Source organism: Paramormyrops kingsleyae, chromosome 6 (genome assembly GCF_048594095.1).
Source record: "Paramormyrops kingsleyae isolate MSU_618 chromosome 6, PKINGS_0.4, whole genome shotgun sequence".
Lineage (NCBI taxonomy): Eukaryota > Metazoa > Chordata > Actinopteri > Osteoglossiformes > Mormyridae > Paramormyrops > Paramormyrops kingsleyae.
In genome coordinates this window covers 16,314,791-16,339,622 of record NC_132802.1, presented here as the reverse complement: position 1 = coordinate 16,339,622, position 24,832 = coordinate 16,314,791, and the positions used below count along the sequence as shown (strand labels likewise).

Genomic DNA, 24,832 nt, shown 5'->3' with positions numbered 1-24,832 from the left:
ATATAGGAGTGATTAGCTGAAACGGAACAGCTTCTTGTGGGAGGTGTTAATGAGAAAAGTGTGGTAAACTGGAATATGCACAAGGATGTTGAAAGCACCCTGAAGACTGACTGGTGCAAACCTGCACTCGTGACACTCACAGACACATACGTCACTGGTGTCAATGACTACAGTGTATTAATACCTGCCTTCATAAAAAAAAAAATCCTGGTTTGAGCATGAAGTACTGTCATATATTCCTGGAAGTATAATCTTACACCAGTCAAATAATCTTACCGTTTCACAAACCTCACATTTTGTTTAATGCACTCTATTGAAGCTGAAAGAGCTTTTGACTTCTTCAGTTAGTGTATTAGAATTTTTAGAATTTAGTGATCAATTGTCATTGTTGACACACCACAGCACAACAACAAAATGTGTTATCTGCATTTAACCCATATGTGACACAGCAGGGGGCAGCTAATTCAGCTCCCGGGGAGCAGTGCTTGGGGGCGGTACCTTGCTCAGGGTACCTCAGTGGTGCCTGGCTTCCCTGACCACCACTGCCCATTACAGGAAGATAGAGTGCAGCACATGCATGAATCACCTCTTGCCTTGGATTTGGGAGTTTAGATATATTTCCATATACTACCGCAAGATCTGTCATCAGGCTCGACACACTCCATAACAGTCCAAAGAACATGCATTCATGGTTTTGAATCCAGTGAGATACAGGGTTGTCAACGCTCACGCGTCTGAAGTGACATGCTTTCAGACTCTCACGCAAGAAATCTTATGGCACATCTATATTATTTCATTATAAACCTAAACTTAGCTGCATCAAAAGCATTGGGGTAGTTTGCAAACTCTACACATTATTTACAAGGCAACAAAACTGTTACATACATATAAATTCGTGTGCATGTGAGCGCGGACTTGTCTTGAACTGAAAATCTCACTCCAGCCAGCTGACCAAAGTTGGCAACCCTAGAAGATACATCATTACAAGGAACGAATTGAGTTTTTATTTAATTCCCATCTTCTCAGGGAGCGGTATTGCTTGTACGATATGAGCCTATCTGCACTCATTTTTTCACAGCTCCCTCGTTTGTAATACAGAAGTTCACGTGACAGGTCTCACTAAGCTGTGGAGGTGCAGTGTTTCACCGTTTGAGGTGGAAAAGTATAAACTTATACAAGCAGCAAGATTGAATCAAAACAAAATTCCATATTTCCAGTGTAAAATAAATTCCATCAGTAACTATATTGAAAATTTTGGAAGTATTACCAAGATGCAAACCCGTTATTTACAAGTTACAGGTCAACCAACAGCTTTCTTTTATCTACAATGTTGCATTATATATTTTATTACAACCTGCCTTGCAGCTATCTTGGTGGGTATTTTTTTTTTTAAATCCAAATATTCCCTGGGGTCATCTCCAAAATAATACTAATAAAATTAAGTAGCAAAATAACATCTAAATATAGGCTCGCTCTAATGTTAGTTTTCCCGTTTGGATTAATTCCACTATAAAGCTTATTTTGGCTCAGTGTGAACCAAAACAGAGTAGTAAAAACTTGACTTAAGCGTTAGAACTACACCGACAATACACTTAACGTGCTGTTTATTTTAATAAATCAAATTTCAACCTGCGGCTGGCTCAGTCTTAAATTTCAATATCATCAAACTGAATCTCTGTAGGAGGGACATGCAGCCAGGACATGGCAGCAAATTGTCACAGGATATGAGGCACATAGGGGACATCAGAGGACGGAGCATAATGTTCTGGGGAAAGGTGACTTGTGGCTGAACAGGCTGTTAGTGGGAAGAGGAAAATTCACATTTCAGAGTCGATGGCAATGCATGGGATCAGGGAGGATGGCGCCAGGCTTCAGGAACTGTCGGAGCGCAGGAACCCGGGGAAAGATTGCGGTCGGCCGTAGATTAACCGCAAGCGATCGGGGCCTTGGGCAGAGGAACTCGGGAAACGGTTGCGGTCGGCCATAGTTTAACCGTAAGCGATGGGAGCCTCGGGTTCAAGCGGGGATCACATGGCAGGCGGCGCTGTGCCAGGCTTTGTGCTGCGTCCGATGGTGCATTGTCCAAACGCAGATTATATGTCTTTTATTTTATAAAATCGCATTTTCCTTTTCGGTGCTTAATTTATATGCGAAAAATTATGTATTGAATTCCATGTGATTTCATGTATTTTATGTGCATTTTTCTTTCCTAAAAACAGATTTATTATTTAAATTTTGACACAAAAAGGTGAATTTGCCAAAATTACCTGCGATCAGCGTGGGACGAGGCCAGACTGTTAATGTGGGCTGTGTTTTTTAATGCATTTTCGTGTCAGGGACAATAATCTGTGCAGTTAATCTGACGATGGAAAGAAAAGATCTGCGTTACTTAAGCAGCAAAAAGTCATGCACAAGTGAGCTGGGGCATCGCAATCTGCAATACAGGAGTATCCCTGCTCACTTCCCATTTTAAAGGCAGCTTTTCCCCCATGCTTTTGCAGAGGTTCCTTAATCCTATATGTAAATTACAGCCAATAGATGCTGTTGTTGAGTTGGGCTGGGATTAGCGGAGGCGAATGGGTTTCAATTTTACTGGATTACAGAACAAAGAAAGGGGAAAGGGGACACTGAGCTCCGCTAAAGAAAACAGAAAGAAACGGCCAAAAACTGCAATAATCTACCGTGCAACATTTTAAAGAAGCCATCAATATCACTATGATGTTGCGGATTATAAGGTTTCGGGATCTTATTAACGCCAGATCATAAATGGGAGAAAAATCCTGCTTGCACTTTTCAATCGGATTAAATAGAGAATAAGCTGCGCGTATTCCGGGATTGAGATCGTAAGGAAATTAAAGCGATTGTTTTGGTAAGCATGATGCATGCTTTAGTGTTTTTTAGTTAACGTGAGATGTTTTGGGGGAACACGTGACATTACACAAATAGTGAAATTATGGATTATAATTCTGGGGGAGGGGATGGTAAACATGGTGTCCAGAGGAAAAACACATGAGGCTGGCTGAACCCTGCATGGCTTTGTCTCGGCGGTCTGGCAGTGCGATGCCCGGCGTTATGGACATTATGTAAGGCGGTGGAGCTGCGAGTTGGCGGCCCGGAGCACCGCCACGGAGCCCCTGCGTGCAGGCGTGTTATCCGCTCCCTCCGGCTTATTGTTCAGCGTTACAAAGTAACATCGCGGGCTGCTGCTGCTGCTGCTGCTGCGGCCGGCCGTCGCTTTTTTTGCGCTTTACGATCGACTTTACAGTGTCATCGGCTGAGATCCAATATATTACAAATATTATATATTTGCAATCAAATATATTACAGTTGACGTTAAGCTTTTGGAAAAAAATCATTCGGTGGCGACGGGATAAAGGCGGTCCGTGTGTATGATGGGCATGATCGCGACGCGACGTTCAGCATTCGTAAATGTTAATGTCACTAAAAAAATCACTAAAAAGCAATAAAGCGGAGTGCAGCTGCCGCCAACAAAGGCGCGTTTCTGTACATTAAAATATTTAACGCTTGACGTTAACGATCTCCGGGCCTCGACAAAAATAATATTAACCGCGTAGCTTTTCAGTTTTGTACACAGCCTAACACTTCTAATTCTGAATAGTTTTAACTTGTTCGGTATAAAAGTTTTAAAATTTATTTAGTCCATTAGTATGTCAAATTAATGCTGGCAGTGTAAAATCGATGGACTTAAGTATTGTGTGTCTAACTGTATGTATTCGTGTTTTATACATGTTTTACCTGGTATTATGTGTTATGAGACGCTCCTTTACGTAACCACTGCATGTTTTGGCCAGATGCAAACACAATGTTCCGCTATAAATAACGTTTGTAGTGGGAAAATAGTTGCATACATTTATGTGGTTTTGTGCTATATAGGAAACACAAGCCACCGATCATAATTGTGTCATTTATAAAATATGACAGTAAAGAGTATAAATGATTTTAAAGAGCATGAGACAGGTTGGTGTTTCGTTGGTGACACAAAATGGTAATTAAAAAGCTAAAAGTCAGCGGTCGGCGTTGAACTGAATGATCAGCATTCAGCAGCTTTATTTAAACAGCCAGAACCTCCTGTTCAGGGTTTATAGCGAAGCAGATCGCCGTGTATCGATGTCAAACACAAGCTTCTTAGGGGAAAACCGCTCAGGAGGCCATGATACCCTTCCAGGTCACCGTAATGTCACCATATGGAGAATGATTCAACAAGTCACTATCCCCGCACTGTCAACCGAGGGGGGAAAGTCACCAGGAGCGAGCACAGATTGTCCGGATGACGTTTCCTGAAGCGTCCACCATTTACGGCATTATCTTATCTTATTTCCTGTAAATCAGGGTGTGGTAATGTGTTTTCAGTGAGTAGGCTACGTCTTAGTATGAAGCTGAATGCACAGATATGGTTCACAATGTGGACGTGTGCTGCTGCTCGGCGGGGTGGTCAGTGCCGCCGCCTTGTAGACGTCGAACCCTTTAGGAACCTTTAAAATGTCGCCTCTATGTGCCTTAATGTTCCTTTCAAATGACTCTCTTGAAGTTCTTGGATGCATTTATCTTGATTTTTTTACACAAATTCTATTTCCACATAAAATGATTAAGAATAAAAGTTATTAATTCTTTATAAGATCAATGACGAAAAAAACATATCCGTGCCAAGTAATCAAGTTGTGCAGATGTTACAGTTCTGTGTGTCTAGGTCTTCATTCATGCCGGTCCTTTCTTCCATTTAGGTTACCAAGTAACTCTCCGGCTGAGTAGCTGTAAAGTGAACATTTGTTTTTAACATTAAACAACAGTCGATGTACAAATATAGAGAATATTAGTTTGTTAACCTTCGAGATTGCATTTCACAAGATGTATCTGATGCCGATCTGTGGAGTGGGATTAAGGCACATAAGGATTTACGGTTGTTTTCAGGTAGGGCGATGTGTGTTTCTGTGCCGTTGTGTCGAGGGGGGCGGCACAGACGCTGAATCGGCCAATATATCGTGCAGCTGGGGGCGCCCCGCTCGCTCAGTGTTTGGGCTGCCTGGAGGCTGGGATAATGACTCCCAGTGTCTGGAGAGATTAAAGGCCAGAGCCGCATTGTTCAAATGCCACGAGATTAGTTTCCAAGGAGACCGATTGTGGTTGCCATGACAACACGAGGGGCCAGGAATTAGGATTGTGATTTAAAATTATATATATGTACAATATATACCTCTAGCAAGCTTCTCTTCCTTTTGGGACATAATGTCACAGAATGTGTCTGTGCATCTGTAAATATAAGTAATATTTTATTTTGGTAACTGGTGGAGTAAAACCTGGCAAAAGTGTGTGATCCTTACAGTAAATACCCGTAACAATACTGAAAGTCGTATTAGTAGTTTAAAGAGTACGATTTTCCAAGATGTAATTACTGCCTCTGATGCAAAGCTATTTTTACGTTTCCAGACCTTTCACTTCTATAGAGTGCAGATTGAGGATGAATGGTTTTAAAACAATAATCTGAGTCGACTTTAATTGCTTGACAAAAGCCTATGGTAATGAGCTACTTTCACTGGTCTGTAATGGATTCTGCATTAGCATATGGCAGACACACCCTTAGCATCGCTTTCAAAGCCTCCTAATCACACTACCATCCCACCTCACACATGACAAATTTTGGCTTCTGCTATAAATTAATCCAGCATTTAAGATGGTTAGATTTCTGCCTCGTATTTACATATCTTATTTTCTGTTCGACTAATATCTGCAAATTCTGCCATGGGTTTAAATTTGAGCTTGAGGCTCGTCATTCAGCTGAACTAGGAAAGAAAAGCATGAAACTGTTTGGTGTCTGTTTTTAAGGTTCATTGCTCTGCATTTGTACATAGTTTACGTTAATACACTAAGCATATTTGTTGTTTTATCAGTTTGAATGAATTTGCCTTTCGACCATATGATGGCTTTGAGTTTTCCTTTGATGTAATTCCCTTTACTTCCTGGAAAGTCTCGTATCGGCTCCAGCGAGCGGGTGGGCTCGTCCTCTGTGATGTGGGCACGGCCTGAGCTAGTGAATGCGTTCCTCTCTGTCCCCAGGTGGCCATGGCACACGCGCGGAAGCCGCCGTGTGATGGGATGCAAGCCGGCCCCCGCGCTGAGCTGCGGCTTCCCCAGGTGTCTGCCAGACAGGAGATCCTCACCAGCCTGGTGTCTGCCCTGGACTCCGTGGTAATTTCCCTTTAATTTGGTGCCACCGCCTGGCAGATGGGCCCCGGTAGGCCGGCCTGCCGTATGCCTGTTTATGATGGTAATAAATGATTATACCAGTCTCCGGAGGTTAATCCCCCTGAAACTGCAAGGCTGGGCCACTGCCGATCACATAAACAGGTGGGCCAGTTTGCTGCACCCTTGCTGATGCTGCGGCTGATGCTGCTGTTTGTTTGCTCCTCCTCTTTCATGGCCCTCGTCTTTCCTCTGGGGCCACCGCTCTGACCCTCGACCTGTCTTTTCCAGTGCACGGCCATGTCCAAGCTAAATGCGGAAGTAGCATGTGTCACGGTGCATGAGGACAGCGTGATCGCCGTGGGAACGGAGAAGGGCAGGGTCTTCCTCAACTCCCGGAAGGAGATCCAGACCGACTTCCACAAGTTCTGCAGTCAGTCACAGATACCGCCTGTTGATTGGAAATGTTATTGTTGTTTGAACTCCGTCTCATCTGCTCTTGGCAATTGTTAGCTAGTTGCATGAAGGCCAGCTGTTGTGGGGCTTGTGAGCTTCATTGCTCTGCAGCCCAGGTCCAACCAGGTGCTACCTTAGCATATTTACCATGTTTGCTCTTGATGTTAAGCCTGAATTATACTTCTGCGTCGAGTCTATGCCGTCACCTACATAAGTGGCCTATGTTGGTGTGTTTGTGTCGCTCTGCGATTACACTGCCAAAACACTAGGTGATACATAGTTTTGGATTTTACCCATCCTGTGATATACTTAATTGTTGAATCACGCAGTTGAAACAGAAAAAAATATGCATTTATCAAGGCTTAGTTACATTTGTGCTGCTCCAAACTTCCCGTAGAGAAATCTGGAAAAATGTCGAGCCATTATAAAAAAAGTCTTTTTATGCGTCTTCTAAAGTTAGGAGTGGTTTATACTCTACGCGTGCATCATGTACGTTTATGAGTGTTGTCGCTACGCAAGCGGTGCTGCTGCTCGTACTTGAATGCATAGATTATGCCAATCTGGAGGATTAAAGGTCATGTCCACCAGGGGGCAGTGCAAGAAAACCACCTTGGTCAATTCCTTCCTTTCTGGTCTTGTTTGTATGAGATTGTGGCATGAAATGTTGTATGCTCACTGCCTCTAAAGTAGGGTGACCAGATAATCCATGTCAGGGAGGACACTTTGAGCTACTTCAGGTTTTACAAACTACTTTCAAATTGAAAGGCTCCTGTGCTCGGCTAATTAGTTCAGCTCTTCTTGTGCTTTGACTGGTTTATTTCCTTGACTGAAAGACTCATCCAGCTGTTTCACATTAACATTAGTGACACATGCATGATTATAGGAGACTGACCAATCAGCACACAGCAAGAACTCAGTGCTCAAGTGAAATCCAGGTCCGTTTAATTGAAATGGTAATTTACAATTCCTGTCCTAGCTCAGAGTGTCCTCCCTGACATGGATTATCTGGTCACCCTATCTAAAGCAAGTTGCTAATTTTGTTGTACTGCTGCAGCATTCTCTACATGCTACCCATTGCTCATATGGTAGAGCAAAGTACCACTATATCACATTCGACATGAGGTAGTAATGTTGCATTTTATGTTGTTAGATATCTCATAGTAGTTAGTATTTTGTACTTCGTATTACGGGTGCACGATATCGGGGGGAAAAAAATCAATTTTTGTGATAAATATTGCAACATTTACAGAGCAGAAATTAATTAAAAATAAATTTATCACAAACACTTCTATTTGTGAGTGATTTAAACAGCAAGGATGAAAATGATTAGCATTGGCTGAGAGAGCGCATGCAGAGCTCATGCAAAAGTAGTGGAGGTAAACTTTAATGTTAAATTTATACTATATAATCTTGAAAATGAGCAGTCATTAAAATTGCAAACTTGCTAAGTTTTGTTTCCTATGGCAATATAAATGTTCTAGTGAAACGTAAACCCCAAGATTTCCTAATACCGGAAATGTACTGAAAAATAATGTTGCTTATGAAAGTTGAATCCGTAAGCAGAAGAAACGTAAAAGTTAGCACATTTTGACAAACGCTTAAGTTTCAGTCAATGATATAAGTAGACCTAGAATGTATGCTTTCTTCGCTCCCATGAAAAAATGAATTCTACCAAGTTGAGCAATCATAGTTTTTACGGTCTGTGTTACCATGGCATGTAGTTACATTTCTGGCAAGGTGCATGCCAGGGTATGGTGTAGAGTCCATGTTTACGCTGTTCTTATGGTGTTGATTCAGCATAGAAATATATATCAGCCTTTATTTTTTGGCCCCATTGTTAATTTCTGGATCCTTTCAAACATACAAGGGCACGGTACTAAAATAGGGCTGGGCGATATCATATCTATATTATACCACGCATGCGCAATAATCACCAGGGCGTCAGATGACAGGTGAAACATTTGGCCGGATGCCAACTTTTCGGTACTATACAGATGTTTATTTATGTTCATAATTTGTTAAACAGTTAAATAGTACGGCTAAAATATTAATGAGATGTGTTTTATGACACCCGAAAGTTAGTCATTTGTATAAACTTGGCGTGTCTTTATGTTTATTAAATTCAGTTAGCGGAGCACACCACATAATACTGTTTTGGTATACTTCAGTGTGATATGCACTGTAGCGGGCACACCACATGATACTGTTTTGGTATACTATGGTTTGGTATACTGTCGTGTGAAATGCACTGTAGCAGGCACACCACATAATACTGTTTTGGTATACTTCAGTGTGATATGCACTGTAACGGGCACACCACATGATACTGTTTTGGTATACTATGGTTTGGTATACTTCAGTGTGAAATTCACTGTAGCAGGCACACCACGTAATACTGTTTCGGTATACTATGGTTTGGTATACTGCAGTGCGATAAGCACTGAAGTGCCGGTGAAGAATGGAACAGCTCAGCAGCCAGGACATCTTTTAAAAGAGGAGATCTTGTGGATAAACAAAGTAAAAAGACGTCTTGGTGTGGCGGTACTTTTTGCAACTTAAAGTCTGACACATTTATTAAACATAAGGATATGCCGAATTGATACTGATTACTAACTTTTGAGTGTCATAAAATGCCTATTTGAGCTGTACTACTAATCTGCTTACCAAATTTTGGGCATAAATAAACGTCCGTATAGTACTGAAAAGTAGGCATTGGCCAAATATTTTGCCTGTCATCTGCAGGCCTGGTGATTATTGCGCATACTTGATATAATATCGATATATTGCCCAGCCTTATGCTATAATGTTGCTAAGGGGACGTTGCCGCTGGCTGTTTCCCCTACAGGAGTGCCCTGTCTGCAGACTGTACCCTCCGTAAACACCCACACCAAAGTCTCGGAAAGCGACACCAGTAAAGTCAGTAAGGAAGCAGCACACATTGCGCTGAGAGGCCCTGTGGACACCCACTCCAACACCTCCATCCTCAGGAAGATGGTGGAGGAAGTCTTCAGCGTGCTTTACAGTGAGATCCTCAATGAGATCCCTTTCACCTCTTTATTTTGATATACAGATTCTTATATGAACAGAGGTTTAGATTATGATGGTGTTGTGGACATACATCGTCATCTTCCCATCTGTTTCCATTCATGTGCATTAGTTAGGTGTTTCGAATGTATAAGCTTAGAAGCTTCCTTAGAAGACATTTAGGAATTACTGTTAAAATTGAGGTTTGCTCTTTAAGCAGCTCATTCTCCAAAGAACGCAAGATGAAACACAGTATCCCTGTAACCTGATAAGAAAACAGCAGTTTGCAAACAGGCCGGAGAATCTCATACCTGACCTTTAGTGGCATCTGGGCTCTCGGCCATGTTACGACCCACAGGTGAGGCTGCTGGGAAGAGCAGCCTGGTCCCTGTGCCTTATGAGTGGATCCTGAAGGACCCCAGTTCCGTGTCTGTCCATGGCCTACCCGATGGGATCTCCCTGCGAAAGCCCACTGAATATGACACCAAGACCTTAATGAAGATCTTGGAGCAGAGCAATCGCATCCGCTTCACGGTCAAAAGGTGCCAGGCTTCTTGTGCTGATACATAATGTTTCTGTGTTTATTTTGGATATTTTATAGCTGCAAATAACCATAACTTTATAGGTCAGTATATAAATAGCGTTGTCAAAATTCCATCCAGGCAATTTTGCTTGTTTGTACTACAGACATGTAGATGTTAGATCTGTTCTTCCAGGGTTGTTGAAGAAGGACAGTGACATGAAGGTCCCCACATCATGTGATTTAGCATCAAAGAGAAGCTTGTTTTTAAACTTTGTTTTGTAAGCCTCAGCCCCTTAATTTGAACTATTAAGGTTGTAAATCATCCTCGTGACACTACAGAACGACGGAGGAGCCATCCCGGGATGTCCAGCCCTGCCCAGAAGTCAACCACATCTCCTCTGTTGGCAAAAACCTTGCCAACCACGTCCCCGTTAAGGCTGGTGGCCAGGAGGCTACTGCTGCTGCCACCAGCGGCTCCAGACTCTTCGGCTTCCTGTACGGGATGCCCATGTCCTCACAGGGGCACACCGACGGCAAGATGGAGTCCAAGCCCACCTCCCTCTACAATGTCGGCAAAGAGCGGCAAAGCGCGTGGTCGTCGGGGGCTGAGAAGGCGACGCCCACTAAGGACTGTGCCGACGGCGGTAGGTCATCTTCCTGGCAACCTGAGCCCCTCGACTGATATTTATAACAAGCAAGCCTAAGCCCTAGTCCTCTCTCTGTCTGTGTGGTTTGGGGACAGCTGAGAGTCCTGCATTTGAGAGGAAGACCCCATCTTCAGCTGGACATCCATTCCAAGAGGGCTTGTGTCATTTTGTATTTTTAGATGGTTTAGCTTGTAAAAGCCAGAAACTGCCACCATGGATGAGTTACCCTGAGCAACGTTAGCCGAGTTAGCACAGGCCTGTTGTGTACAGCAACTTGGTGCTCAGGGATGGGTTACCCTGAAGGTGTTAGCGGAGTTAGCATGGGCCCGCCGTGTACAGTAACTCGCCTCAGTAATCAGGGGTGGACTACGATGTGTGGAGTTAGCATGGACCCGCCGTGCACAGTGATCCGGCTCGATCAGAGATGGGCTATACTGAGGGTGTTATTGGAGTTAGCATGGACCCGCCGTGCACAAAAACTTGGCTTGGTGATCAGGAATGACTTACCCTGTGAGGAGTTAGCATGGGTCCACCATGCACAGTAACTCCGCTCAATGATAAGGGACTAATTACCCTGAGGGTATTAGCGGAATTTGCATGGGCCCACCATGTACAGTGACCTGTCTTAGCGATCAAGGACAGGTTACCCTGAGGGTGTTAGCGGAGTTAGCATGGACTCGCCCTGTACAGTGACCCGGTGATGAGGGATGGGTTACTGTGAGGGTGTTAGTAGAGTTTGCTTGGGCCCACCATATATAGTGACACGGATCGGTGATCAGGGATGGGTTAACCTGAGGGTGTTAGCGGAGTTAGCATGGACTCGCCATGTACAGTGACACGGATCGGTGATCAGGGATGGATTACCCTGAGTGGCTTTAGCATAGTTAGCACTGGCCCACTGTGTACAGTTAGCTGACTTGGTGACCTTGGTGCTAGCTTTTCATTTGTGTCCTGCAGCTTGCTGAACTTGTGATCTTTCTCCTCTGCCAGGCGACCGGCTGGGGGTCCCAGGTGATGTGGCCCAGAGCCCCACAGGTCTGCACTTTTCCAAGAGGCTCCTGTTTTCCATAGTGCATGAGAAATCAGGTTAGTGTCCTGCATCCATATTGGGGGGGGGGGTCTGCTCTGTGATTTAAATGCTTCATCCTGTCGCATTGCCACCCGGCCCCTCTGGGACTGTTGCTTGTGACTGTAAATTGCGTTGGTTTCCTCTGGGTATGCAAGTTTTCTCCCACAGTCAAAAATGGAGTTGTCGGCTGTGTCGAACCCTCATCCATTCTCCAGTGTCCCTCGGAGTGTCCCCTACTTTCTAGGTTCACTGCATCTTTGCGTCACAAGACGGTTGGACAGGTTATGCCAGTGTCTGGTTAATTTCGCTATCAGAGCAAACGAAGCTAAACGTTCTGCAAATATGTCTGTTCCTTTTTAACATTGTTAGAAATAATATTTTAGTATTAAATCGGCCTTAATAGTCCAGCTGTATTTATAGGTTGATGTGTTTCAAAGTTTGAGAAACATCCGGATGATGATTTCAGTGAAAGTTCTGTGTATATGGTGTTGCATTGGTAGCAGGTGCTGATAGCATAGCTAAGAACGGCTAATGCGCTGTATTCCAGTGAGATATTAACAATGTGGAAGGTCAGCTGTTATTTTTTTATTATTGACATGCACATCTTGTCAAAACCTTTAGACTTCTGTGTCTGAGCACTGTAAAACATTATCGATCATGTCAATGCCAAATCTAATTTGTACTTCACTTTTCCGTGTTTGATTTGAGTCCACTCACGGTCGTGCAAACAGACTCTTGTGTACATGCATTGTGTACAGACTCTTTTGTACATTTGTCAGTGGACGCAGATGGTCACGGTCAGTGCTGCAGACCAGGAGAAGGCAGACATATTGCAACAAACACAAATACAATCAATGTAGTGGAGCTGGGAAACCTTTATGAATATAGTTTGATAGGATGCCATTTGTGCAATAAGTCCATTCGTGAAATTTCCTTGCTACTAAATATTCCACGGTCAGCTGTTAGTGATATTATAACGAAGTGGAAGCAATTGAGAACAACAGCAAGTTAGCCATGAAGTGGTAGGCCATGTAAAATCACAGAGCGGGGACAACGTATGCTGAGGCGCGCAGTGTGCAGAAGCCGCCAACTGTCTGCACAGTCAATAGCTACAGACCTCCAAGCTTGGTGCCTCATATATTTCTGCGACACAAACGCGATACTAAATGTCTTGTGTTTTTTGTATTTATGCTGCGGCTTTTGCATTACATTGACCCGTTTGGGCAACCGTATTTATTGGACAATAGATTGACACATATATTTAAAGACAGATTGACACACACAATTAAAGAAATGTCACAAAGAAATCTCCATACTCTTTCTTTGTTGACCTCTACTCTGTGAAAGGCAGTGCTACCACCTACTGGAATACACCTAGTCAATTTCCTTGCACATGCGCAGTTGTTGCGCACTGATGCACATGTTATCTGCCAGACATGAATATCTGGGCTACACTCGAACCATCCGGTGCAATTCCCTGATGACAAAACGTACGTCACTCATTGCGTGGACCGAAAGCGCCTGTGGAAAAGTGAAGTATCAATTGACCTTGAGTGATCATGTTTATGTTAGCGATCATGTTTATGGTGACAGGATGGCTTGTACAGAAGGCAATACTGTTTGATTCTGACCATTTTTGGTTTTTAACCACGTCATCCTGATGCAACATCCATCCATCCATCACCGTAACTGCTTAATCCCCACTGGGGCCGCGGGGGGGACCGGAGCCTATCCTGGGAACAAGGGGCACAGGCGGGAACCAACCCTGGGCAGTCACCAACACACCGCAGGGCGAAAACACTCACACAGTCACACGCACACTCTCACAATTACGAGGCCAACTTAGAGTCGCCAGTCAACCTATCCTGCATACTTTTGGACTGTGGGAGGAAACCGAAGCCCCCGGCGGAAACCCACACGAACCCGGGGAGAGCATGCGACCTCCACACGGCCTGATTCTAATTTAAAACAATGACCAGCACTTTAAATCAACAATGAACACAAACACCCATATTTCCATCCATCCATCCATTTCTATACCCTCAAGTCCTAGTTGTGTGTAATTTCAGTTTTACTTTTCTGTTTTATCCAACATGTGTCGAAGTTAGGCATCACAGTAATAAACCGAATACTCATTTTTTGGAGTAAATTTCTTGTCCACTTCAATTTCAGAAAAATTAAGAGGAAAAAGGTGGATTTTTTTCCTGCACCCACTTTGAGTCCAAATCGACCAATGTGATATAATCACAGTTTAATCAGTGACAGTCACTGTTCAGCCAAATGGATCATAAGAATCATTAAAACATCAAGACCATGCATTTTGTTCTGGGAGTACCACAATGATAATTTCAGTGAATTCCAGCTGGGCATTCAGTAACTGCTAAGGCATTGCAGAGTACTACCACCCTGAATCTGCTCCATAATATTGTTACGAATCTCAAAGTACCACAAACAAATTTCTACACAGATTCCCTCTATCTCAGCCAGACTGACAGAGTGACTGTTTACGTTAAGACGGTCTGACACCTAGAGGATTGTGTCATTTTTAATGTTAGAAATTCATTCTTCTGCCACAGAGAAATGGGACACGTTCATTCGGGAGACGGAAGACATCAACACGTTGCGGGAATGCGTGCAGATCCTGTTTAACAGCCGCTATGGTGAGCTACACATCTCCCCGGCTTTGGGGGTCTCTAACTGCTTTCCTGCTGGTGTCGGGGCTGAGAGCCCAGAGTGGATCCGCGCAGGCAGCTTCATGGACGTTTCACGTTTCATGTTAGGAGTTTCGTTTGTCACATTTGTAGACAAACACACAATGTACATCTGTGTAATGAAATAAAACTGCAAAAATATAGAGCCACGATATCGTTAGTTTTAAACTGAAGATATACAGTGAGACTACATTACAGATAATGAGGCTTTTTAACGCTTTTTACACTGGTCTGTTTCCTGCATTTCAGCTGAAGCTTTGGGTCTAGACCACATGGTTCCTGTTCCATACCGGAAGATCGCGTGTGACCCGGAGGCAGTGGAGATCATTGGGATTCCAGATAAGATCCCCTTTAAGAGGCCATGCACATACGGAGTGCCCAAACTCAAGCGTATCCTGGAGGAGAGGCACAGAGTGCGCTTCGTGGTCAGGCGGTAAATACCAGTGTTTGTTTCTGGGTCACACTTGTGGTCGATGCAACCTTAAGGTCTCAGGTGGTGATGTAAACGTTGGTAAACTGAAGCGCTTTGTCTTTGGCACAAACATTACATTAAATTAGGTTAGATTATATTAGATTATGCTAAATTAGATTAGATTCGATTAGATTGGATTAGATTAGATGAGATTAGATTAGATTAACGTTATTGATTTATCGATCCCAGACCTATGGTCAACGCAACTGTGTTTGGAAGTGACAGCTAAATTCTGTGTTTTGAATGGTTTTGGTTCAACCCTGTTTTTTTCAAAATACAGATGAAACTGGCCTATTGCTGTTACTCTTTCTATAAGGACAAGTAAACATTTTTAAAAGTTTGATTTGCTGCTTATGTGCAGCAAGCCAACCTCAAATAATAAATGTTCCACAATTATTAATGAGGCTGTGCAATAAACAGGACAGTAAAATAATTCATTAGCGCCCAAAATGAATGACTATGAGTAAGTTGTACCCTTAGCCTTACATCTCATACTGTCTGTTTCTCAGCTGACGGGCTGTTACTCTGTCACTGTGTGCTTCACAGCCAATAACACCCTGAGCTCGTTGTTTCTGGGGCACGAGTGAGGAAGTCCCTGTAAATATGACCCAGCTTTGCTCCTTTCTGCAATGATCACATGCTAATCACATACTAATGACATACTCTTTCCTTCATTACAGGATGTTTGATGAGAGGATTTTCACAGGTAATTTCAGACACGCCTTTAAACTGTAACAGGTCATTTGAATCAGTGCTGATGTGCTGTCATAATGATAGCTTAATTATAAAGCAGCCCCAGCATTTATGCTGTATATGCGGTTTGATATTCTCCTGCTGCAGATCATGAGCAACTAGCTAGTAGAAGGTTACATTGCTGGTCTCGAACCTGCAGCCTTCTGGATAGCTAGTGTAGCTACCAGCTAGCCTGGCGCTTTCTGTAGTCTCTATGCCGTGTCCTTCCTCTAGCTGCTGGAAAGATGTGCAAGGAGGAGCTGCCCTCCATGACAGAGGACGCTTTCCAGGATGTCCCCCGGGTCCAGCTGCCGGCTTTGGAAGGGTCTGCCAATGCTCAGAGCAGCAGGTCAGGGGGGGTATCCAAAGCCACATTTCCTTTTGAGAATGCAGGGTCAGCCAGTCCCTGGAGCAGTTGGGGTTAAGGGTCTTGCTCAGGGGCTTAATAGTGACATCACTCTGCTGATTCTGGGATTTAAACTGACAACCTTCCGATCACAGGTACAGCGTTCTAACCCACTGAGCCATAACTGGATTTGGCAGACAAGTTTTTTTATGTTTACTTGTTTGTGTCTCTCTTTCCTCTCAGATCAACCAGCTCCTGTGTAAGTCCGCTAGCAGACTGTGAACCAGGTTAGTTGCTGTTCAGGTGTTGCTGATTTTCGTTCTGGATGTTACAGGAAGGTTAAAAATGTCTGCAGAGATCTAGGGGTATGTCCCGGTTGTGTGATGCCTGCCTGCTCTGCTTTCCTAGGGCCTTCTGCCGATTGCGTTCCTGTGAAAAAGATTAAAACTGAGCCGCCGGATGGAGAAATCATCCAGGTGACAATCCCGGGTAAGAAGGGCTCCGCAGGCCTGATAGCTGCGGAATTCTCCGGCGTGTTGGCAGATCGGAGCAGCTCCAGCACGTTCTGGAGCGCTGCGCTGGATGGAATTTCTGTGCTGTCTTTGAAATGCACGCCGACACAACGAAGTGTGAATGAAGTGGGCAGCTCTGCAGCCTCACACTTCCAGGGTCGGGGGTTCGAGTCCTACCTCTGCTGAGTGTGTGTGGAGATTTCCTGTCATGTGCGTTTCCTCCTGATACTCCAGTTTCCTGCAGGATATTTTGCAACTTGGTGTGTGTGTAGTTGTTACATTGTGGGGGACCAGATTTCCCCACAATGTGATAAAAAGCTGTAACTTTTTACCTTGTGGGGACATTTTTCCGGTCCAGGGTGTCCTCTAGCCTAGTGCCCTTTACTACCTCCAGGCCCCCTATTAAAAAAAAATTAGTGGATGGATGGGTAGGTGGGTGGGTATTGTTTGAAGAATTTATGATGTATTCATTTACTAATCAGGCAGGTTTGAATGAAGATGCCGGTGTAACTGAAATGCGAATGATGTGTTTCATAACCTTGTGATAAATCAGTATAATTAATGGTAATTCACGGTATTACTAATTCCGAGGAACCATTGGCTCGGATGCAGGTCCTTAATGGATCCATAGTGCCCTGTGCCTCACCGCTACCCTCCTGCTGTCTCTCCGTTCAGACACCAGCGTCTCTGTGGAGGAGCCCAGCGAGCCTCTGGTCGACTCCGCGGCCCCTGACATGCACCCCCCAGAGGTCGTTGCAGGTAACTGCGGCTTCACCTCCCCACTGCACCGGCGGGACACAGCGCCGCCCTGGGGGCCGTGGCCAGCAGCCTCGCTCCCTCTCTTAGGGAGCTTCATTTCCGGAAACGTATGAAATCTCTTTTCACAGATACTCTCATCTCCCCTCACCCTGCCTTCAAAATCTCACTAGCTCCCTCTCTCCCAGTGGCTCCGCCCTCACCCCACCCTCAAAATCTCAGTAGCACCTCAAATCTCAGTGTCCCCGCCCTTGAGACCATACTGGCGCCCCATCTTCCAGTGGCCCTGCCCAATGTTCTCCTCTGTTCATCAGGAGTGACCTATTCAATCTGGAAAAGCACCATCAGTCTTTCCCAGCTCTCCATTCGGGACACTCTTTTCAAAACTAAGTTTCTCGCAGCACCTGTGATAGCTGGCGGAGGCTTGATAGTGAGCTGATTTCTGGGTGACGGCGCCGTGTGCTAAAGTGCCATGTGTCTACAGTCCGGCCTGCTGCTGTCTTTGAAGGGGAGAATAAGCTGGACATCAGCCTGCCCTGAACATGCACATGTACCACTTTATATTTTATATTTCTTTCCTTAGTAGCTGCAACATTTATCCTAGCATCTGATTATTAGTATAAAACAGGCACCCAGATCCAGCTACATATGTTGTGGTGTGTAATGTTTTTTGTTTCATATTATAACTTAATTCTGTTTAAAATTCACCCCCCCAGCTTTTATTGGTTTCCTTCCTGCATGCCAGGTGTGACTGTACACTCATGACCTAGACCTCATGTCGTTGTTAGCCCTATAGCGCCCCCCACTGACCGTGCCATAGCGCTCTGTGAACATCTACTGCGGTGTTTCCCAATCCAGTCCTCGGGGACTCACAGACATTCTTTCCACATTTTTGCTCCCTCTCAGCTCCCAATAGGGAGCAAAAAAAACATAGACTGTCGGTGTGTGCCCAGATTGGGAAACACTGGTCTAGTGGATATAGACCACACATCTGTCCGTTGACCCAAAAACCTTACTTTGGAGACTAGGCAGAAACCGTGAGTTAATAAGACCTCTTGAACATTTACTGCTTATTACAGTCTGCCATCAGATGAGCAGCTCATACTAATAGTTGGACCATGATTTGTTGATAATAATGGCTTTTGATTTGATGCTGCGAAGAAATATTGAGCTTGAACTGTTTTAGGAAAACGTATTCATATCCAAGTGTTCATATTAACTCATATTAGCAGTGTTTTGATTTGTGCAACTTGGCATCATGTTGAATGTCGGTAAGTGCAGAAATGTTAGCGTGTTTGATTCAGTGATGGGAGCTGATGACCCATCACTACTGTCCCTTTTCACCTGGGGAATCCTTGCTATTTGGTCTATGTCGTGACTGAGGATGTATCTTCTCCTTTTCAGCTGGGTCAGCATCACCTAAACTGGCATCCAGTTTGCCCCAAAGATCTGCTGAAGGTAAAAGGACCTCTTTGCCCCATCTCTTGGTCTGGCTTCTTCTGAGAGGAGCACTAGTCCATGTTGCTTGTGTCTTTCAGAGGACCTCGGCGAGATGATTTTGCACCTTCGCAAGCAGGTGGAGGGTCTGTTCAACGCAAAGTATGGTAAGTCACACCTATGTCCGATGCAGATGTGAGCTAGGCCAGAAGAATGGTGTTGTGCTTCAGGTGGGAATCCATTGATGCTCCCCACAGAGGATCTGGTTTCATGATGGAATTCAGTTGTCCACTGGGCTCTGATGCAGTGCATGAAGCCTGTGTGTCTCTCTTCATTCCAGCTGAAGCTTTGGGCCTCCCAGAACCCACGAGAGTGCCCTACTCCAAGTTCCAGATGTACCCGGACGATCTGTACGTGACTGGTCTCCCAGAGGGCATGTCATTCCGGCGCCCCAACTGCTTCGGCGTGAACAAACTGCGGAAAATTTTGGAGTTGGGCAGCCAGATCCGCTTTGTCATCAAAAGGCGAGTGTCTAAAGTCAGATTCGGCCAATCCGCTACTACATTATCGATTAATTAGTATTGTGGTTAGTATAGTATAGTATTGTGCCTAATATTATGAAGAGAAAGTTGTTTTGATGCTCTGCTACACCTGTCCAGATGTTAGTATTTATGTGAAAAATCCTCCTGTTTTGCAGACTGGACCTGTTAACCGATCCAATCAAGCATGATGCCCCCCTCAATGCAACTGTTAACCCAGGTGCGTCAGCGCCATCATCAGAACGCTTCCTCTGGAAGCACAAAATCAGTTGATGATAGTGAACAGTAATCTTTAAAATGCTGACTCACCCATGCATGCTGATTATTTATATTCACCAAAAATGGATCTGCATCACATATGATGGGCAGTTTTTTTCTGAAAGGACTTTAAAAATACTTAAAATGCAGAAAGACTGAGTGCTACTGTGTGTTTCTACATGAGCAGACATGGACTCTAAGGATAATGTTCTAGAAGATACCGGAACGGCACTGAAAAGACCAGGATACTCTGGTAAGGATGGCATTGTCAGTTTATACTAGGCATGGAAGTTCCCCCTCGCAGCATTAGTAACCATTTATAGTGCATTATAGATGAGACCTTCATAGATCATTCATAATGCATAATACAAATGTCTATAATGTGTTGTGCTATTTTATAAATATTTTTAGCCATGTATGTAATACTTTATGAGTGCATTATAATACATTATGAAGGTATCGATACTATCAATAATGCGTTATGATGACTGCTTTAAGTAAAATGTTACTGAAAATTCTCCACCAACATATGTGATATTATTTTGCACTGTCTACTGTCCGCATACATATGCTTTCTATATGCTTTCCTCATAGGGTTTCCTTTGACCTTAACATGCACTCAGTGTTGTGTTCTGGGGTTTATATTTTAATATATCCAGTATTTTTTGTTCGGTGTTCATTGTTAAACTGTTCTGTTGTTATGGCTGTCCAAAGCTCTGTGTGAAATGACAGTAAAGTGACTTGATTGACTTGCATTGAGATGGGTTGACCCTGGCCTAGCTTGTGAAACAAGTAATTTGGAAGATCTCAAAATGGTGGCTAGAACTTATGTTGTGTGTGTGCGCGTCTCACAGACAACCTGGAGGCCAAGTTGTCCAGAATCGATCTGGCCAACACTCTGAGGGAGCAGGTCCAGGATCTGTTCAACAGGAAGTACGGTGAGGCCCTGGGCATCAAGTACCCGGTGCAGGTACCCTACAAGCGCATCAAGAGCAACCCCGGCTCCGTCATCATCGAGGGGCTTCCCCCGGGGATCCCCTTCCGAAAGCCGTGCACCTTTGGTTCCCAGAACCTGGAGAGGATCCTAGCGGTGGCCGACAAGATCTCCTTCACAATCACCAGGTAGGGGGCACTGCTCATGCATGCCGCATGTCATTTGGGATGGAGATACAGTTCAAAAAATACAAACACACCGGGATTTCTTTTCTTCCAGACCATTCCAAGGACTCATCCCCAAACCAGGTAAACCCCATTCAACTCTCAGCTCATGATCAGACAGACTGAAGTTCCGAAAGCACTGGACTCACTTTGCACTGCTGTCCCCCCCCCCCCCAGCTCCGCGGCGGATCACGCTGTTAAAGAAGGCCTACGCGTCGATAAAGGGTGAGTGGCCGGTGTCCCGGGCCGCACGCTCAGTACCTGTAAGGGCAGTAAGAGCGATTGTCTCCTGCCTCGTAACATGCTCACCATGCTAGATAGTAGTTGTCCCATCGGAAAGTTGCGTTTCTGTTACCAACAGATGAGGAGGATGTGAACCGCATGGGGGAGAAGGTCATCCTCCGGGAGCAAGTCAAGGAGCTCTTCAACAAGAAATATGGTCAGCTGGAGACTTTCACATGTGACCATGTTTTCTGCAGTGTGTCCTTCTGTCTGTCCCTGTGTACCTATGAATTCCCCATGCTCCATCTTCAGGAGAAGCTCTCGGCTTGGATCGCTCTGTCCTGGTGCCGTACAAACTGATCCGTGCCAGTCCGGACTCTGTGGAAGTTTCTGGTCTTCCGGAAGATATTCCCTTCCGCAACCCTAACACTTATGACATTGTGCGCTTGGAGAAGATCCTCCTGGCACGGGATGACATCACCATCAACATAAAGAGCCAGTTACAGTGAGTGATCACACAAGAAACCACTGTCACCCTAACTGAACCATAACCATTGTGTGTTGAAGGATGCCTCTTGGACATGTCAGGGATGAACGGATGGGCGTCTTCTTTCTGCTGGATGAGTGTCAGCAATGACTTTTGTCTTTTTTTTTTTTTTGGATACAGGCCTTTTGCAGAAATTTGCACCCAGACGTGTAACACAGGTGAGCACAGCACTATTGGTTTGACACATTTACGTGTCACGCACGTGGGTCATGATTAGTGAGGGACATGGGGGTCCAGGGTTTAATAAAACCTTATTATGCCATTTCCACCAGGTAAGGGGGGGTCCAGCAGCAGCCGCCGCAAACGCAAACGGGTGCCGGATGGTGCTCAGGCAGCCACGCCCCCGGGGGCAGAGTCTGGAGTATCGACCAGTCAGATTCCTGTGATGGTGAGTGGTTTGCTGCTATTTGGAGCCTTAATGACATGCTGGCTGGGCAAAGGCCCCCTGTCTCAATGGTGCCTGTTACCCCCTTTCCCCTGCAGCAATGGCCCATGTACATGGTGGACTACAGTGGCATGAACGCGCAGGTGCCCGGCAAGGTGCAGTACTAGTGGCCGGGATGTGCGTCTGCTCAGGATGGACAGATGACTGGGAGGAGGATGTCAGTTCAGTATTTACAGCCACATCTTCCAGTCCTCGTCCCCGTGTAGTGATGTTCATGTAGCAAACCCCCCATCCCGATGGCCAAAAGGAAGGGGGGGGGGGGGAGCAACTGAGATCTTCAGAGATGATGTGATGGAGCCCTTTACACTCTGAGGGTGCTGGATTCATGCTTGTGTGCTGTTGTTAAAGAGCAAATTGAAATGAACTCTGTGCTTAAGATGTACTCATTGGCAGAAGCTCCCTTGCCAGTCTCTGGCCTCTGCATCTCCACGGAAACCTCTGGATGCCTGGTCTATTATACAGTTTGTTGAAAATGTTCCTCTTCTGGCTGTTGGTTTCCTGTTCCACCACCCCTCTGTCTGCTGTCTTTCCCCCCATGAGGATTCTGTCTCTCTCTGCTGCAGAGGAAAGCTCAGGCCTTGTAGGCCAATTACTTTACAGACACTAAAGCCTTCCTCCACACAGTTTATTATTATTATTATTATTATTATTATTATTATTATTACCACCTATCCATTTTCCATCACTGTTAATCCGGTATGGGTAGCCCGGAGTCTATCCCAGGAAGCACCGAGCATACAGCAGGGGACACCCTGGACGGGATGCCAGTCCATCACAGGGCACAGGGCAGGGGACACCCTGGACGGGATGCCAGTCCATCACAGGGCACAGGGCAGGGGACACCCTGGACGGGATGCCAGTCCATCACAGGGCACAGGGCAGGGGACACCCTGGACGGGATGCCAGTCCATCACAGGGCACAGGGCAGGGGACACCCTGGACGGGATGCCAGTCCATCACAGGGCACAGGGCAGGGTACACCCTGGACGGGATGCCAGTCCATCACAGGGCACAGGGCAGAGGACACCCTGGACGGGATGCCAGTCCATCACAGGGCACAGGGCAGGGGACACCCTGAGCAGGATGCCAGTCCATCACAGAGCACAGGGCAGGGGACACCCTGGACGGGATGCCAGTCCATCACATGGCACGTATACACATCCATGCACTATGGGCATTTGAGAGACTACAGTTAATCCAACTATGTGATTTTGGATTCTGGGGGAAACCCGTGCCGACGGAGGAGTCCACGCAAACTTCACATACAGTCGTGTTGCCACCATCATTATTATAATTATTGCTTAGGCCACACTTACTGATTCGGCAGTTTGTATGTCTGGATGTTTTATCGCAGCAATTCAGGTGGAGTAACTCGACTCCCAGGATACAGCAGCAGAGCTGAGGTCTGAATGCTGCTCATGCTGGATAATGTACACAAGACATTTTGTCTGTAGGGGAAAGAAAACCTGATATGATGACATAAAGGTGTCTGTCTGATTATTTATTTATTTATTTGAAAAAATAGGTTGTTTATTTGCAGGGACGTAGAACAGAATGTTCGCTATATCCATTCAGGTCCCAGTGAAACGTCTGGGCAGTGTGTGTCTAACAGATCCTCGTCTTCAGTGCTGGTGCCTTGTGGCCAGCTGTGGCGTCCATCTTGAAAGGAGATCGCCCATCGTCTGGACGTGGGCATTTCCTCTAAATAGACACGTTTCACGTGTGACGGCTCTACATCCCAGATGAATGATCGTATATTTTTATTATTCCCTAATTTTCTTTCTCCCCGTTTTTGTAGCATATCGAGATTAAGTAAACGGTTACATTAAAGATATACTATGAATGTAACTCAAAGCTGAACGGTATGTGTTATCCTGTAACGGCTGTCTCTGGATTCACCGGAATTTCTATGCTGTACCTTAATGCCATTTAGGCCTTTCAAATAAAAGGTGTTGCCTTGCATTCTTCTTTGCCGAACTCGTGGTCACTTTGCTGAATGCGCTGGATGGGTAATGGAAATGACAGATGCACTCCATTACAGTCAAGGAGCCAGGTAGTATCTCCCCTCCATCCGTCTTCCACAGCCACTTCCCCAGTGCAGTCTATCCCAGGATCCATCGGATACCCTGGATGGGATGATTGTCCATGTTGGCTGATAAGTCTTGGGTTTTTTCCATAATTTTTTTTATTTTAATATAGCGCTGTATATTTTCTTAATTGTGTTTATAGCTGAGGGACTTTTTGCAAACCTAATTTGAAAAATTGTATTGGAATATGCACTTATACAAAGGAAGCAACATTAATTGTTAAAATACACATTCGTTCAGGCAGAGAAATACTCCCTGCTTATCTGTGTTCAGGAAAAACCATCCTGGGATAGTGTGACAGCGCCGGACGCTACACCAGGCCACTGCAGACCACCCACAACCGGGTAACCTTGGTGACTAGTGTCCTTTGGAACAGGAAAGGCAGGCAAACCCCACAAGTCCCAAGGGACAGAGTTGATCGCACAATCGCAGCATTGCAATGACTGCACCCCTTGGTCACTGCCAACCACAGATAATCCGGTGCTCCAAGAGTAATAAAACTACCATTAAAAAAAAAAAACATCACACATTAGAACCAATAATATTTTCTGTTTAATGTGGACTGGTTATTCCCTTTAAACACATATGGTATTTTTTTATAAGTCATTTTCATACCTGGTTCAAGTAAAAAATATCTCAAGTGCTGTTTGCAATCTGTGGAGCTCAGTTGGTTACAGTGCTATGCCCATGAAC

The 24,832-nt window shown here is 45.0% G+C and overlaps 1 protein-coding gene across 7 annotated transcripts; it reads left to right on the top strand.

Moving 5' to 3' along the window:
• The first annotated feature begins 1,710 nt into the window (after positions 1–1,710).
• gtf2ird1 (GTF2I repeat domain containing 1) lies at positions 1,711–24,014 on the top strand. 7 transcript variants are annotated; one of them, XM_023833130.2, is made up of 27 exons: positions 1,711–1,775; positions 6,073–6,204; positions 6,490–6,631; positions 9,500–9,676; positions 10,037–10,220; positions 10,541–10,845; positions 11,839–11,934; positions 14,494–14,577; positions 14,878–15,061; positions 15,781–15,806; positions 16,067–16,181; positions 16,422–16,465; positions 16,587–16,667; positions 17,366–17,449; positions 18,851–18,904; positions 18,985–19,050; positions 19,224–19,407; positions 19,581–19,642; positions 19,868–19,933; positions 20,535–20,802; positions 20,894–20,922; positions 21,016–21,063; positions 21,200–21,277; positions 21,373–21,565; positions 21,728–21,765; positions 21,880–21,995; positions 22,091–24,014. In XM_023833130.2, exons 1-27 carry the CDS (start codon positions 1,725–1,727, stop codon positions 22,157–22,159), a joined length of 2,976 nt encoding a protein of 991 aa, XP_023688898.1. In that variant the 5' UTR covers positions 1,711–1,724; the 3' UTR covers positions 22,160–24,014. The 7 variants fall into 7 exon arrangements, with proteins under 7 accessions (XP_023688898.1, XP_023688901.1, XP_023688899.1 ...); XM_023833133.2 differs by lacking the exon at positions 1,711–1,775 and adding an exon at positions 1,782–1,994; XM_023833131.2 differs by lacking the exon at positions 1,711–1,775 and adding an exon at positions 2,030–2,869.
• Positions 24,015–24,832: the final 818 nt, after the last annotated feature.

Excerpts from the sequence above, each read along its gene's own strand:
- gtf2ird1 (XM_023833130.2), top strand. The coding sequence starts at position 1,725 with ATGAGGCACATAGGGGACATCAGAGGACGGAGCATAATGTTCTGGGGA. Across the intron at positions 6,205-6,489 it reads TGTCTGCCCTGGACTCCGTG|TGCACGGCCATGTCCAAGCT; the intron begins GTAATTTCCCTT and ends TGTCTTTTCCAG. Across the intron at positions 15,062-15,780 it reads GTGCGCTTCGTGGTCAGGCG|GATGTTTGATGAGAGGATTT; the intron begins GTAAATACCAGT and ends CCTTCATTACAG.